The 14,000-nt window shown below is 51.5% G+C and overlaps 2 protein-coding genes across 3 annotated transcripts; both read right to left on the bottom strand.

Moving 5' to 3' along the window:
* ndufs5 (NADH:ubiquinone oxidoreductase subunit S5) lies at positions 1 to 2,394 on the bottom strand. 2 transcript variants are annotated; one of them, XM_088932264.1, is made up of 3 exons: positions 2,301 to 2,394; positions 1,225 to 1,444; positions 1 to 267 (listed from the first exon to the last, which is right to left on the bottom strand). In XM_088932264.1, exons 2-3 carry the CDS (start codon positions 1,438 to 1,440, stop codon positions 163 to 165), a joined length of 321 nt encoding a protein of 106 aa, XP_088788390.1. In that variant the 5' UTR covers positions 1,441 to 1,444; positions 2,301 to 2,394; the 3' UTR covers positions 1 to 162. The 2 variants fall into 2 exon arrangements, with proteins under 2 accessions (XP_088788390.1, XP_088788391.1); XM_088932265.1 differs by having other exon boundaries at positions 2,213 to 2,313.
* Positions 2,395 to 5,439: 3,045 nt separating this feature from the next.
* Positions 5,440 to 13,902, bottom strand: LOC148820344 (antizyme inhibitor 2-like). Its single transcript, XM_088932381.1, has 9 exons — positions 13,723 to 13,902; positions 9,927 to 10,100; positions 9,240 to 9,412; positions 8,563 to 8,697; positions 7,886 to 8,039; positions 7,550 to 7,712; positions 6,297 to 6,397; positions 5,844 to 6,055; positions 5,440 to 5,497 (listed from the first exon to the last, which is right to left on the bottom strand). Exons 1-9 carry the CDS (start codon positions 13,900 to 13,902, stop codon positions 5,440 to 5,442), a joined length of 1,350 nt encoding a protein of 449 aa, XP_088788507.1.
* Positions 13,903 to 14,000: the final 98 nt, after the last annotated feature.

Below are 14,000 nucleotides of genomic sequence, written 5' to 3'. Positions count from 1 at the left end.
TTCAAATAAGAGCCATTTTATTTTTCTTGTCTTGTAAACTGATGGTAACTCAGGGTGTCTCAGTACACAAGACCGGGTGCAAGTGGGGTCTGTGGTCATAGGCTGTCCCCTCTGTCACCGAGCTGCAGTGTCTCCTCCGCGCAGGCAGGGGGCGTGACTGCCTCACGGCCGGGGGTCCTCCTGCCCAGTGTGGTGCTCGGGGGGTGTGTACTTGCCCTCCTTCATCAGCTTCTCCTTCTGTTTGCGGATCTCATACAGACGCTTGTACTGCAGAAGACAGGACAGGTAGGCAGGAGGGTTATCAGTACATCAGCTGTGCATAACCTGGGCTGCCATGCCTGTGAAAGCCAGTGCTTAAATAATCATCACTTCTTTTTCACCAGCACGTGTCATGGCTTTATAGTGCATTGTATAACATTTTCTTTACAATACGATGCAATAGGGTGGCCACCTGTCTGTGTGTTGCTGCAGAAATCTGGTTATCGTCTTCTGTATCTGAGAAGCTGCCGTGAAGACACCCTGCTATCCATTTTTTTCTGATGACTAATCTGCACTGCAACTCAATGGTACTGTATCCAGCTCCAGATATCTGAGAATTCCATCTGGAATCGGTCTTGGCTCTGTTATTGTGATACTGGCTTGTTATTGTCACAGTCTAGTGACCGCACAGGATTTTACAGCCTTATACAGCACTGGACATGCAACCATGTGACCCAGCAAAATGACAATGAGCAGCTGCAGTGAAACTGTACAACAGTGTGCACAGGCACCGCAGTACTGTCCTGCAGCTCCCCTGACACCCAGAACCAGGCTCTTCCGTTACTGAGGGCCATTCTCAAGCCTGTTGGATTATCTTTAAAATGAATGCTGCAGGGACGATGCACTGCAGGCTTAAGCATTCAAACCACAGGATGCAACGCGTGTAACAGCATTCCACAAGGTCGGGTCTAGCTCTACAGCAGATTGTCTCTCTGTTGAGCAGGCCTGTGGGGTGTAACACAGCCGGCAGAGACACGCGGAGCTGAGCTGCTCTGTCATCCAGCTCTTCCTGAATAAGTCCACACCTGCCAATCCCCGACGTCTCCAACACACATTCAGACCCGAATAGCTGATGACCTATGAGCTGGATGCTTTGGCGTGGGGCTGGAGGAGCAGGTCAGCGAGGGGAACGAGCCTGGTTCTGTGGCCGGGTCGGGCCCGAGCGTGTCCGGCCGGCGCACTCACAGTCTTGTCGCGGTGCATGCACTCCCGGAAGTCCTCCAGCTCCAGCTTGCACTCCTGGCGGGCACGCGTCTGCCCGATACCGTGGGCACACTCGATCCACTCCTTCTCGAAGGCGTGGCACCGCGCCGCCCGGCGGTATGGCTGCTCCCCGCTCTGGGCCAGCAGCCACCTGTCCACGTTCACACCCAGCTTCTCCTGCAGGTCCACAAAGGGCATGGCTCTGGGGGAGAGAGGAGAGAGAGGGGCAGGGGGGGAGAAGAGAAGGGGGGTAGGAGGGAGAAGAGAAGGGTGGAGAGAGGGGAGAGGGGCAGGGGGGAGAAGAGAAGGGGGGCAGGGGGGAGAAGAGAAGGGTGGAGAGAGGGGAGAGGGGCAGGGGGGAGAAGAGAAGGGGGGCAGGAGGGAGAAGAGAAGGATGGAGAGAGGGGAGAGGGGCAGGGGGGAGAAGAGAAGGGGGGCAGGAGGGAGAAGAGAAGGGTGGAGAGAGGGGAGAGGGGCAGGGGGGAGAAGAGAAGGGGGACAGGAGGGAGAAGAGAAGGGTGGAGAGAGAGGAGAGGGGCAGGGGGGAGAAGAGAAGGGGGACAGGGGGGAGAAGAGAAGGGTGGAGAGAGAGGAGAGGGGCAGGGGGGTAGGAGGGAGAGGAGAAGGGGGGAGAGGAGGGAAGGGGAACAGGAACAGGAGGCACAGGCGTTACGGACCACTCGACTGCTCACCCACACTGAGACCGAGCCTCTGTTTCTGGCGAAGCCTGGACACCGGCTGTCCCTGCTGCTGCCCTTGGCCCAGACGTCCGCTCACACAGTCACGCACGTCGCGTCAAGAACAGCACCAGAATCATTACTCTTGCTGCTCTGGGGCGTCTGTTTACTTCAGTTCTGTGTATGTGCCCGAACTAGACTGGTCTAATTAACTTAACTGCTGCGGCCGGTAGCTGTCAGTATCCAATAACAGACCCGCTCGCCTGTCGAATGACAATCACACAGTTTAATACCTGAGCCCCAGGCTACACGCCTTTGCAGGCCAGCGTGGACTTCACACACAGTGGAGTGAAGATTTTCACCCCGGCCGCTCTTACTCACCTGAACCTCTGGGAGTCTTTAACCTTCCGCGAGTCTCCGTCGCTTTACGGTAACGCGGACGAATGCCGTAAAGCACTCTTGTTTTCACTGCGCCCATGTTTGCGACACTGCGGTCCTGTAGTATTTTGTCTTTCACAGCGCCCCCTTGTGGCCCAGTGTAGACTCAACCCAGGAAACCCCGAGAGGAGCGGCGCTGCGCCGAGGGTCGGAACTGCTATAAACCCGTGACTTCCCTGTCGGTGGTGAATGTTAATCAGAATAATGAATTTACCTTTGTCAGACTCTAGGAGGACTGCAGTGTCCAAATGTCTTGGTTCCTAATGATTAATTCTCGGTTACTGTCGTACGGTACATACTGTATATGAAATTTGTATTTGACCAATTGTGTTATATGTATCCAAAGCTTGGTTACGATTATTCTGTCAATGAAATACTTAGACCATGGTGAACCTCACAGAGACACTTCCTCCAGCTGCCTGGGACCTTGGGTTTAGAGGGTGTGATGAACCCGGGACACTGAGGTTCTGGTTCTGTTCTGCTGTGGCTGGAGGTGGTGTGCTCTAGACTGGCTCAGAGAGTGAGGGGGAGCAGAGCCCTGGCGCTCCAGTCCAGTCCGGTCGGGTCAGCACCAGCGCCTCTCTGCGGGCACAGATGGCTCTGAGGGCTGTGTGGTCCTCCAGTCGCTCCTGTACGTGTGCTGGGAGGACAGAGCACATGGGACTAAACCTTAGACCCTGTTGTAAGCACTTTCGAACACAAGACCTGATCTCTCTTCAGGAAATGTTACTCCTTCTATCAGGAGAGACAGGTTAAAATGTCTTCTGCCTTATATTTTATTTTAATTTAATATTTTCATCTTAGTAGCAAGCAGCCATATCACCCTGCAGCTCTCAACTGGCAGCTGAAGCTCACAGGGCTGAGCCTGGTCAGGACCTGGAAGGGAGACTCCTGGGAAGCTATGGTTGCTGCTGGAAGTGGTGTTAGTGGGACCAGCGGGGGTCCCCACCCTGTGGTCTGTGTGGGTCCTAATGGTGGGGACACTATATTAGATAGACACTTTATTGATCCTGTGAGGGAAAATGCAGAAGAATATCGTAGTGGGCGCCATCTTCCAGATTAGACGTTAATCCGAGGTCCTGACTCTCAGTGGTCATTAAAGATCCCGGGGCATTTCTCGAGAAGAGTAGGGAGTTATCCCGGTGTCCGGGCCAAACTGTCCACGTGTGTGATCAGCTTGCACGGGCCCTGCGATGGACTGGCGCCCCCTCCAGGGTGTACCCTGCCTTGCGCTCGCTGCTTGCCGGGGGGGGCTCCGGCTTCCCGCCACAGCGTGTGGTATGAAGCAGTTTGGCAAATGACATGACATTTTCATCGTATCCTTTTGTAAAGGAAAAAGAAGGTGATGTGGCAACAAAACCAGTACTTCAGGCAGTCTTCTGTCAATAAGGAGTGAAGGATGTTATTTTAATGGGTCAAACTTCTGAATGTTATACAAGCAATGGGAGGGGTTTGTACCTCCTCTCGCCACTAGGGGGCGACAGGGTTTCCACACTGGGACCTTCAATCCATGTGGATTGATCAGAATAATCTGTTTTCTAAATTCTAAATCTTCTTAACAGTGCTTGTTGCAATCAGAATTCTGACTGTTTCACCAGTTTTATCATAAATATCCCTTTAACTTAAGACCAAACAAATGATATCTATGGGAATTCGTTTCAGATATTCCTTGTTTCCTGAGGTTTAATGCAGTGGATTATGTTTGTCCTGAGCATAACCGTCTGATTTCTTCAAGTAACGTCAACAGAATGGTAAAACCTGTGCAAGTCTTACCTCTACTTGAGACAGAGGGTCACTGCTCCTGTAGCCTTTGTGGCGCCACAGAGAGTGCAAACGCCCCATTCAAGGTGGGGAGTGCATGCAGACTTACTTAGCAAGCAAGTTAGCAAAGAATTGAGTACACACCCAAACAGAAAATAGTATGACTTACAGTGCTGTACAGTCTACAGTGTTAACAGACCACGTCACCGACTTCAGACAAGAACTACAAATAGTTTTTATTTAGTACCAGGGTGGACAATAACAACATTACATTTCAAATCCAGAGGGAAAACACAAACGATCTTGTGCCTGACTTGTAGGGAAAAACTAATCTCCTAGGTAAGCTAACAAGCCCATCTCTCTCTCTTTCCCCTCAGCCATGTTTCCCAAAACCCCCTGCTGACCCATGGCTTCACCTGCCCTTAACCAACATGGAGTCTGAGCATCCAGCCTGCAGCACACAGCGTCACTGTGCTTGACCACAGCCTCACCCTCACCAGGCCTGAGCCACAGCATCACTGTGCTTGACCACAGCCTCACCCTCACCACTCCTGAGCCACAGCTTCACTGTGCTTGACCACAGCCTCACCTTCACCACTCCTGAGCCACGGCTTCACTGTGCTTGACCACAGCCTCACCCTCACCAGGCCTGAGCCACAGCTTCACTGTGCTTGACCACAGCCTCACCCTCTCCTGGCCTGAGCCACAGCTTCACTGTGCTTGACCACAGCCTCACCCTCACCACTCCTGAGCCACAGCTTCACTGTGCTTGACCACAGCCTCACCCTCACCACTCCTGAGCCACAGCTTCACTGTGCTTGACCACAGCCTCACCCTCACCAGGCCTAAGCCACAGCTTCACTGTGCTTGACCACAGCCTCACCCTCACCACTCCTGAGCCACAGCTTCACTGTGCTTGACCACAGCCTCACCCTCACCAGGCCTGAGCCACGGCTTCACTGTGCTTGACCACAGCCTCACCCTCACCACTCCTGAGCCACGGCTTCACTGTGCTTGACCACAGCCTCACCCTCACCAGGCCTGAGCTACAGCTTCACTGTGCTTGACCACAGCCTCACCCTCACCAGGCTGAGCCATGACTGTGCTGTGCTGGACCACACCTCCCTCTGCTTCTAGCTCAGCTTGCTGTCCTGCTGCAGCTGCCATACCTAGGGGAGCCCACCCTCAGACAGACAGAAGAATGCAAATGAATGACAAGTGTGTAACGTCTCTTTCAGCCCCTGCTGAAGACACTGGAGACGAGCTGCTGTGTGTTCGTGTGGAACAGGGTCACAGGGTCACAGTCGCCGCACAGAGGCCATCAGATCTCAGGGCTGCTCAGCTCCATGGCGGCCATCTGTCTTTTCTGAAGACACTTCCTGGAGGGGAAAGGAGAGAGGAGACAAACTCCGTCAGTGTGTCCAGCACTTCCTGGTGTCCCTGCGGTTCTGAGAGCTCTGCTGCCTCAGTGATGGAGCAGGGAGCAGGGCTGTCGTGACCGGGGTCCCCAGGGGAGTCAGAGCGGGCGGCTCAGGCCAGGAAGCAGCAGGCAGCTCTGTACACAGCCCGGCTGGGCGACCCCACTCGCTGTGGGAGTGAGGGGAGGCTGAATGGGGGCAGAGCTCCTCTCTCTTGGTTCACTGCTAGTGCTCCTGAAGGCTCTATAGTCCTCCCCACTGCGCTGTAGTGCCTGTGAGTGCCCAGTGCGGGGCTGCAGGGACTCACCACAGCAGTCTGGGCACCGTGTAGAGGACAGGGGGAGGGCCGAACCCGTTGAAGTGCGAGGCCATGGATATGGAGTAGGCCCCATGGTTGAAGAACAGCAGCCAGTCTCCCAGCTCCAGCTCCGGCAGCAGCCAGTCGGTACTCAGCAGGTCATAGGGACAACAGGTGGGACCCCAGACAGTGGAGGGGTACAGGGGCCGGCCATCCTGCTGCTTCAGGGAGAGAGCAGAGCACAGGGTCAGCAGTCTGAGCCCTGACCACTGCAGACACAATTATTCACACCCTGTGTCTAAGCCCAGGTTATTCTACAGAGGTGCAGACAGTAATAGAGCCTCTGTGTGTACAGAGCTTGGCTTTGGGCTTGACCCAGGACCCCACATCTGATGCACCATCAGCAAGAGCCCCATCACTCCGGTGGGACGTCCTGTGAACGGGGCTGGGTGCCAGACTCACCGACAGCAGGCTGGGCTGGGCGTATTTTTCCTTCTCCAACCTGGTAAAGTCAAAGCTGCCAAAGATCCCGTCGTTGATGTGGTAGAAAAGATGTCTCTCGCCTGCAGAGAGAAGCTTCAGCTGTCAAACCAAAGACCTGAGCTGAGTCTGCAGAGACTGTTCACACCAGAGGACACTCAGCCTCAGCATCTCCTGTCTCCTGGGTATTGTTCCAACCTGGGTAGTCAATCAGACTTTTAATCTTAAGATTTTCTACATTAGGTATATACAGGTTTTTCTTAACTTCTTTTAGGACTGATTCTACAAATCAATGCCTTAATTAAAGCTATAGTTATGCACAAAACTGCCTTGTGACATAAAATACCAATGATAAGTATAACCTAATGCTGCTAATTAAATAATCAGTCCAACTGTGTAACTGAGAGTCTAGCCTACATGAAATGTATTTCAGACCACAGTTTCATATCCGAGACAGTATATTTTACAAAAGACTTCCCTCATTCCCCAAGAGGTAATCAAATCATTCTGCCCAATGCTTTCTGGGAAATTGGATAGGGTGAAGAAAACTACATTTCTTCTTACGCGGGAAGACTAAAAAGGATTATTCATATTTGTATCAGTTCTCCTCAAAGGTTCCTCTCTTCACAACCAAAGAGACTCAGTTCCCTCAGCCTGTCAGTATGGGACACTCCCTTCAGACTAAAGAGACTCAGTTCCCTCAGCCTGTCAGTATGGGACACTCCCTTCAGACTAAAGAGACTCAGTTCCCTAAGCCTGTCAGTGTGGGACACTCCCTTCAGACTAAAGAGACTCAGTTCCCTCAGCCTGTCAATATGGGACACTCCCTTCAGACTAAAGAGACTCAGTTTCTTCAGCAAGTCAGAAGACATTAGGACATGTTAGGATGTAGTTCTCTCTGAAACCCCAAAATGAATGTGGTTGCTCTTCTCTGGACTGACTCTGCAGCAATATCTGTTTAATAACACAATAGCCAATGCAGTACAAAATATTCTAAATACCGTGTATAAAAACATACAGAATTGAAACACTTTTGTAAAAAAATGCTGCAGTATCACTACATTATGATTGTAACCCTAAAGTTAACATCACTGAAACACCTCTCAGGGCTCTGTGCTCTGGAGCTGTTACACTTTCAGAGCAACTTTAACCTGGAGAAACAGGTTTGCAGTTTGAGCTCCTGTCCTGACTGCTGCCATGATGATGCAGGGGGGTTGCCCCCTGGGAACACCCACCCTCTGTGCCCCCCAGACACAGGGCGACCTCCTTCTTCCCGATCACACTGGCCGCCAGAGTGAAGGCCGATGTCACATAGTACCGGCCTGGCTCGGCGATGACCTCCACCCCACTGCCTGCTGGGAAGTGGAGCTCCAGGGCTGCGTTGATCACCACAGCAAGCTGAGGAGGAAGGAGGGAACACAGAGCACTGATTCCTGAAGGCTGCTGGAGACCCATGGGCCCTGCAGATCAGACTGTACTGCAGTGTCTCTGGTCTCTGTGCTGTACAGGACCATCTCAGTGTGGCTCAGGACTGACCCACTGCAGTGCAGCAGTGTTGAGACTGTCCCTACCTCCTCCAGAGTGACCCCTGTGTGGTCAGTCCCAGGGAAGCCGCCCCCGATGTCCAGCAGTGTCATGCTGTGTCCCAGCTGCTGTCCCAGAGTGAAGACTGGTACTGGGCATGAACACTGGACACTGAACATTAATACTGTACACTGGGCTCTGCTACTGGGCATGAACACTGGACACTTAACTCTAACACTAGTAATTAAAACTGGACACTAGGCTCTGTTACTGACACTGGGCTCTGACACTAGTAATTAACTCTGGACACTGAGCATTAATAATGGAATCTGGGCTCTGGTACTGGTCATGAACTCTGGACATAGAACATTAACACTGCATACTGGGCTTGGTTACTGGGCATTAACACTGGACACTAAGCTCTGACACTGGTAATTAAACCTGGACACTGGGCTCTGTTAGTGAATATTAACACCAGACACTGGGCTCTGTTACTGGGCATTAACACGGGACAATGGGCTCTTTTACTGAACATTAACACTGAACACTGAGCTCTGACACTAGTAATTAACTCTGGACACTGAGCATTAACACTGGACACTGGACTCTGTTACTGGGCATTAACATTGAAATGACTGACAAAGAGTACAACAAACCTGACTGAGTTTAAATTCAGGTTGAACATCTATTATTTTTCCAGGAAAAACAACTCAAGCCTCCTCACCTGACTCCGATGACCACCACTCCCAGCTCTCTGGCCAGCTCCAGCAGGTGACCACACTCCTCCAGTGGTGCCCCATATTTCACACTCAGTCTGTACATGGATGTGGAGTCGTCAGTGGCTATCCGCAACAGCAGCCTGGACAGAGAACAGGGGGTCACACAGGGCAGGACTCTGGAGCCCAGGTCAGTGGACATCAGGTGAGAGAGGGGCTGTATACAGGTGTGACTCTTTCCCTGTACTCACTGTGCTCAGGAGGCCTGTCCCCTGTACTCACTGTGCTCAGGAGGCCTGTCTCCTGTACTCACTGTGTTTAGGAGGCCTTTCTCCTGTACTCACTGTGCTCAGGAGGCCTGTGTCCTGTCCTCACTGTGCTCAGGAGCCCTGTCTCCTGTACTCACTTTGCTCAGGAGTCCTGTCTCCTGTACTCACTGTGCTCAGGAGGCCCGTCCCCTGTACTCACTGTGCTCAGGAGGCCCGTCCCCTGTACTCACTGTGCTCAGGAGGCCCATCCCCTGTACTCACTGTGTCCAGGAGGCCCGTCCCCTGTACTCACTGTGCTCAGGAGGCCCATCCCCTGTACTCACTGTGCCCAGGAGGCCTGTCCCCTGTACTCACTGTGCTCAGGAGGCCCATCCCCTGTACTCACTGTGCTCAGGAGGCCCGTCCCCTGTACTCACTGTGCGCGGGGGTGGTGCAGGGCGGCCTGTCTAAGCTCCTCCTGGCTGTCGAAGGTGGCGAGCTGGACATCGTGCTTTGCGGCGAACTGCAGGTGCGAGAGCTGCTTGCAGGGCTGGGCGAACACAATCCTGTGGGCCGGCACCCCCAGGGCCAGAACCAGCTGCATCTCCCCCTGAGACACACGCAGGACAGCGGAGCTGAGCGCAGCCACACACACAGCTGGCCTGCAGGCTGGGGGAGGGCTGCCCCCACATGAGAGCAGAGCTGCACTGGGGTCAGGATGGACAGGGCCTCACAGACGCCCGCCTGGGTCCTGTGTACAGATCCTCAGTCTCACAGCTTGACTGTGACAGTGCTTGTCATTCATTTAAAACTAGAACCGCTTCAGGTACAGTTTGTGTGTAAACACTGAACCTGAAGCTAATCTAGTTTAAATATCTCTCCCACTCCTGGCTGTGCAGCCAAATTAACCCAAATCAGGTCATTGAAAAAACAGCTCCTGTGCTGTTCTACCTAAGCCTGCAGGTAAAACGATCTGGAGTTTCAAATCCTGTCAAACAGGACAGTCCTGCCACTCCTGCAGATAAACTCAGTATCTTAGCAGACCAGTAACCCAGTTCCCCAGTCCCTCAGTCTCCCCAGTCCTCCCAGTCCCACAGTCTCCCAGTCCCCCAGTCCCCAGTTACCTGGCTGGCGCAGTCAAAGCCGGCCCCCAGCTGTGCCAGTGTCCACAGCACTCCCGGGCTGCTGTTGCACTTGACGGCGTAGAAGGGGCGCACACGGGGCAGGGCAGCGTGCCAGCGCTGGTGTCGGAGCACCACCTCGCCCAGGTCTGCCACCAGGAAGGCGTCCTGCCGCCCCTGGGCAGAGAGACAGGGAGCCTCTGATCGCACACGGGAAACAGCCTTCACCTGCCGCCCCGACACACAGACAGACACAGAGGGATGCAGTCAGAGGACACCCCTTTCTCCAGAGACCACTGTTGAGGACCTTTAGAACAGGTGACTGGGGTACAGGAGACTGGGATACAGGATGATGTAGTACAGGAGACTGGGGTACAGGATGGTGTAGTACAGGAGACTGGGGTACAGGAGACTGGGGTACAGGATGATGTATGTAAGTGATACTATGTGATATTAGAAGTAGCAAAGAGCTCACTGGACCAGAGAAGCAAAGTCCAATACGCTACCCCATCCTCACCATCTGCGCTCCTCGCTGTAACAAATCCCCACGGATCAGACCACGCCTACTTCCCGCTAGCCAAGACACAAGCAATAGGAACACACCACTTTGCACACCTCCTAAAGAAAGAGTGAATAATAATTTCTTAGACTTATATAGCACTTTTGTGCACACTCCAATCAGAGCTCTTTACAGGTAATGGGGATCCCCTCCAGCACCACCAGTGTGCAGCCTCACCTGGCTGATGAGACGTCAGCAAAATCAGGACAACTTTGTTTTGTTAAAATACATGAGTTTATTAGGAATAAAATTATACAAACCAAAGGCTTATGGGAAGACATCAGGAAATGGTTGGAAATAGCAACTTGCACTTTTCTTATTCTCTAAGATATAGAATGACTGAGTGCTAATAAACTCGAATTCTAATCGAGACAAAAGGCATAACTTTACATTAAATTCTCATCAAGATAAACATTTTATGCTACTCTTATCAAGAATTGAACCCAAGAGCAAGGTGAATGCTGACTTGCTAACTTGCTAATGCTAATCTTATGCCACCCTGCAGCTCACCACTGGCAGCCCCCCTGAAGCTCAGCAGGTGTGAGCCTGGTCAGTACCCGGATGGCAGACCTCCTGGGGAAAAGGCTGCTGCTGTCAGTGGGGCCGGCAGGGGGCGCTCACCCTGGGGTCTGTGTGGGTCCTAATGCCCCAGTATAGTGACGGGGATAAGATTTAAAACCGAGGTCCTGACTCTCTGTGGTCATTAAAAATCCCAGGGAGTTCCTCGAAAAGAGTTGGGGTGTTACCCTGGTGTCTTGGCCAAATTTCCCACTGGCCCTTACCAATCATGGCCTCCTAATAACCCCCATCTCTGAACTGGCTTCTTCACTCTGCTCTCCTCCCCACTGAGAGCTGGTGTGTGGGGGGCAGACTGGCGCACTATGGCTGCTGTCGCATCATCCAGGTGGGGCTGCACACTGGTGGTGCTGGAGGGGATCCCCATTACCTGTAAAGAGCTTTGAGTGGGGTGTCCAGAAAAGCGCTATATAAGTGTAAGCAATTATTATTATAACAATCTATGTGTTGTATGTCTTATGTAAATATCCAATGATGTATTTGTATTATAAATGTATGTACATGTTGTATTGATTGTATATGAACAAGTTTATTCCATGATGAAAATAGAAGAAAGGAAACAACGTTTTAGCTGTGGAGCCTTCTTCAGGTGTCACACCTGAAGAAGATGTCACACCTGAAGAAGGCTCCACAGCCAAAACGTTGTTTCCTTTCTTCTCCTTTCAGCAGGAATAAACCTTTACTTGTTCCTTTGCAGCCTACGTATGCTGACACAGCTGCCCACCTGAACTACTTGATTGTATATGCTTTGGCAACACTGTAACCTAAATGCCATGCCAATATGCCTTTTAGAATTTGAATTTGACAGCTGGTTAATGAATAGAAGACAGAGGGCTGATAAGTACTGATTGGGGGTGATGGGGTCCATCCCACAGCCTGCAGGCCAGTAAAACCAAGGAAAAACTAAAGCTCACTACTTACCTTTTCTGTATTGTGGCAACAACAGAAACATACAAAAAAACTCAGCCTGGAGGCCGAAATTAAAGCCCTTAAAGCCTGGAGGGAGCTGGTCTCCGCATCATGTTTAAGCAATCATTCCAAACCTACATTTGTGCAAAATTTTTGAGAAAACAGCAAATACAAAAATACGTTATTTTGTGTGGGAATAATGTGTGTTTTTGTGTCTGTACAGGGGCGGTAAGAGGCAGAGGCCGAGCTCTGCTGACTGAGACCCCCTGCAGGACCCATGGCAGGTGTCCTGGCTCATTATCATGTTATTTTGGGGGGGGTGTTTTCGTTCCTACCTTTTCCTAGCCTGCTGCCTTGCAAGAAAATAAGGACCTTTTGAAGTGTCTTTTTCGGTTGTGGACTGGTTCAATTTTACCCTAACCTGAACCTAGGCAACCACATGACCACGTACTGTACTGCTCTTTTTAAATATGTGATTATTAGTGGGGTACTGCAGGGGTCAGTACTAGGACCACTGCTCTTCCTAAATTATAGCAATGATCCAGATTCTTAGATAGTTAATTAAAGTGTGACATTTGCAGATGATACCAAGTTAAAAGGATTAGAAAACCATAAAAACAGTAAAGAAAATTCAAAATGATTTAGACAAAATTCAACAGTAGGCAAACACCTGGCAGATGATGTTTAATGCCAACAAGTGCAGAGTTTTGCAAGAAAGGGAAACACTGAGGAAGAAGATCAGCTTATTACTTTATGTTGATACATCACTTACATCTTCTAGGCAGTGTGAGGAAGCAAACAAAACCTCAAATAAAATCTTACACAGTCAATGTCTAGAATAACACACTTCCAAGACCTCATTTCAATACTCTGTCCAATTTTTGTCACTGTGTCACAGAAAAGATAGCAGCTCTTGGCTGTCTCGACAAGACCAACCAGGTAGATTCCAGGGTTAAGGGAGTGTCCTGCTCTGACAGGCTGAAATTCTTAGTCATTAACAACTGCGCTTCTCCAGACTTAAAAAAGTAATAGAAAGCAAAGGACAAAAGTGGAAATGATGGGGATGTAAATTTACAACTGAGATTTCCAGGGAGTTCTTTATGTAGGGCAGCTAGTTTGGCCACGGTGACATCAGCGCCCTCCCTGCACGTAGCAGGGACCTCAGCCACCTGGGCTGAGGGAGGTCTCCTTTAGCTCATTCAGCTGGTTCCCTGTTGCGTTATGCCGGAGACCCAGGTTCACGCCCCAGGTGTTGCGGGACGAACGGGTGGGGTGGAGCGCCAAGGGCACGAGCCCGTGCAGAATCGCGATGGTCACATTTACACAGAGGGCAGTGGGAGTCTGGAACAAGATGCCCAGCCATGTTGCTGAAGGTGATACACTGTACTCCGTCAAGAAACAGCCGGCTGATATTTCGGATCAATTAGTGACTAAGGTGACAACTAGGCCAGATGGGCTCTCGTTTGTAACCTCTCTGCTTTTCTTAATTTGTGTGACACACATACCTGATTCCCGATGTCTTTTACGTCCAACTGGATAGTGAATGACATCTGAGTTTCTATCTAATCACTTGTGCCAAGCTCACTGCAGCTCAGCCTATCTGCCTGGCCCAGCAGAGAAGAGCACAACCCTGTCTTTTCAACCAGCGTGCCTTCACACTGCAGTGAGTGCGACTCTGCACACCCTGAACTGTGCTGGTTTAAAAACAGCAGGAGCAGTGCCTCATTGGAGAGAGGCCCAGTACAGGCATGACACTCTGTCCTGATCCTTCGGATGCTTCAGGCCGGGGATGAGAGAGGGCCTGCTCCATCCGTACTCTCCGGTCACCGGCTGGAAGACCCACAGCTGTTTCTCACAGGAGCCCCACAGATCAGCCTCCACCACCAGGCTTGCTGGGATTTCACTGGCCTTCAGCTCCACAAAGTCCTGAGTCATTGTGGGATAAAGCTGCTCTTCCCGTCATCAGAGTTAACCCCACAGCGCATGCAGAGGTGGCAGGAAGGCGCAAGTCCTTCAATGGACACAGGGGGGCG

The sequence above is a fragment of the Atractosteus spatula genome, chromosome 14 (genome assembly GCF_055471065.1).
Source record: "Atractosteus spatula isolate fAtrSpa1 chromosome 14, fAtrSpa1.hap1, whole genome shotgun sequence".
Taxonomy (NCBI): domain Eukaryota; kingdom Metazoa; phylum Chordata; class Actinopteri; order Semionotiformes; family Lepisosteidae; genus Atractosteus; species Atractosteus spatula.
This window is presented reverse-complemented; position numbering and strand designations above follow the sequence as displayed.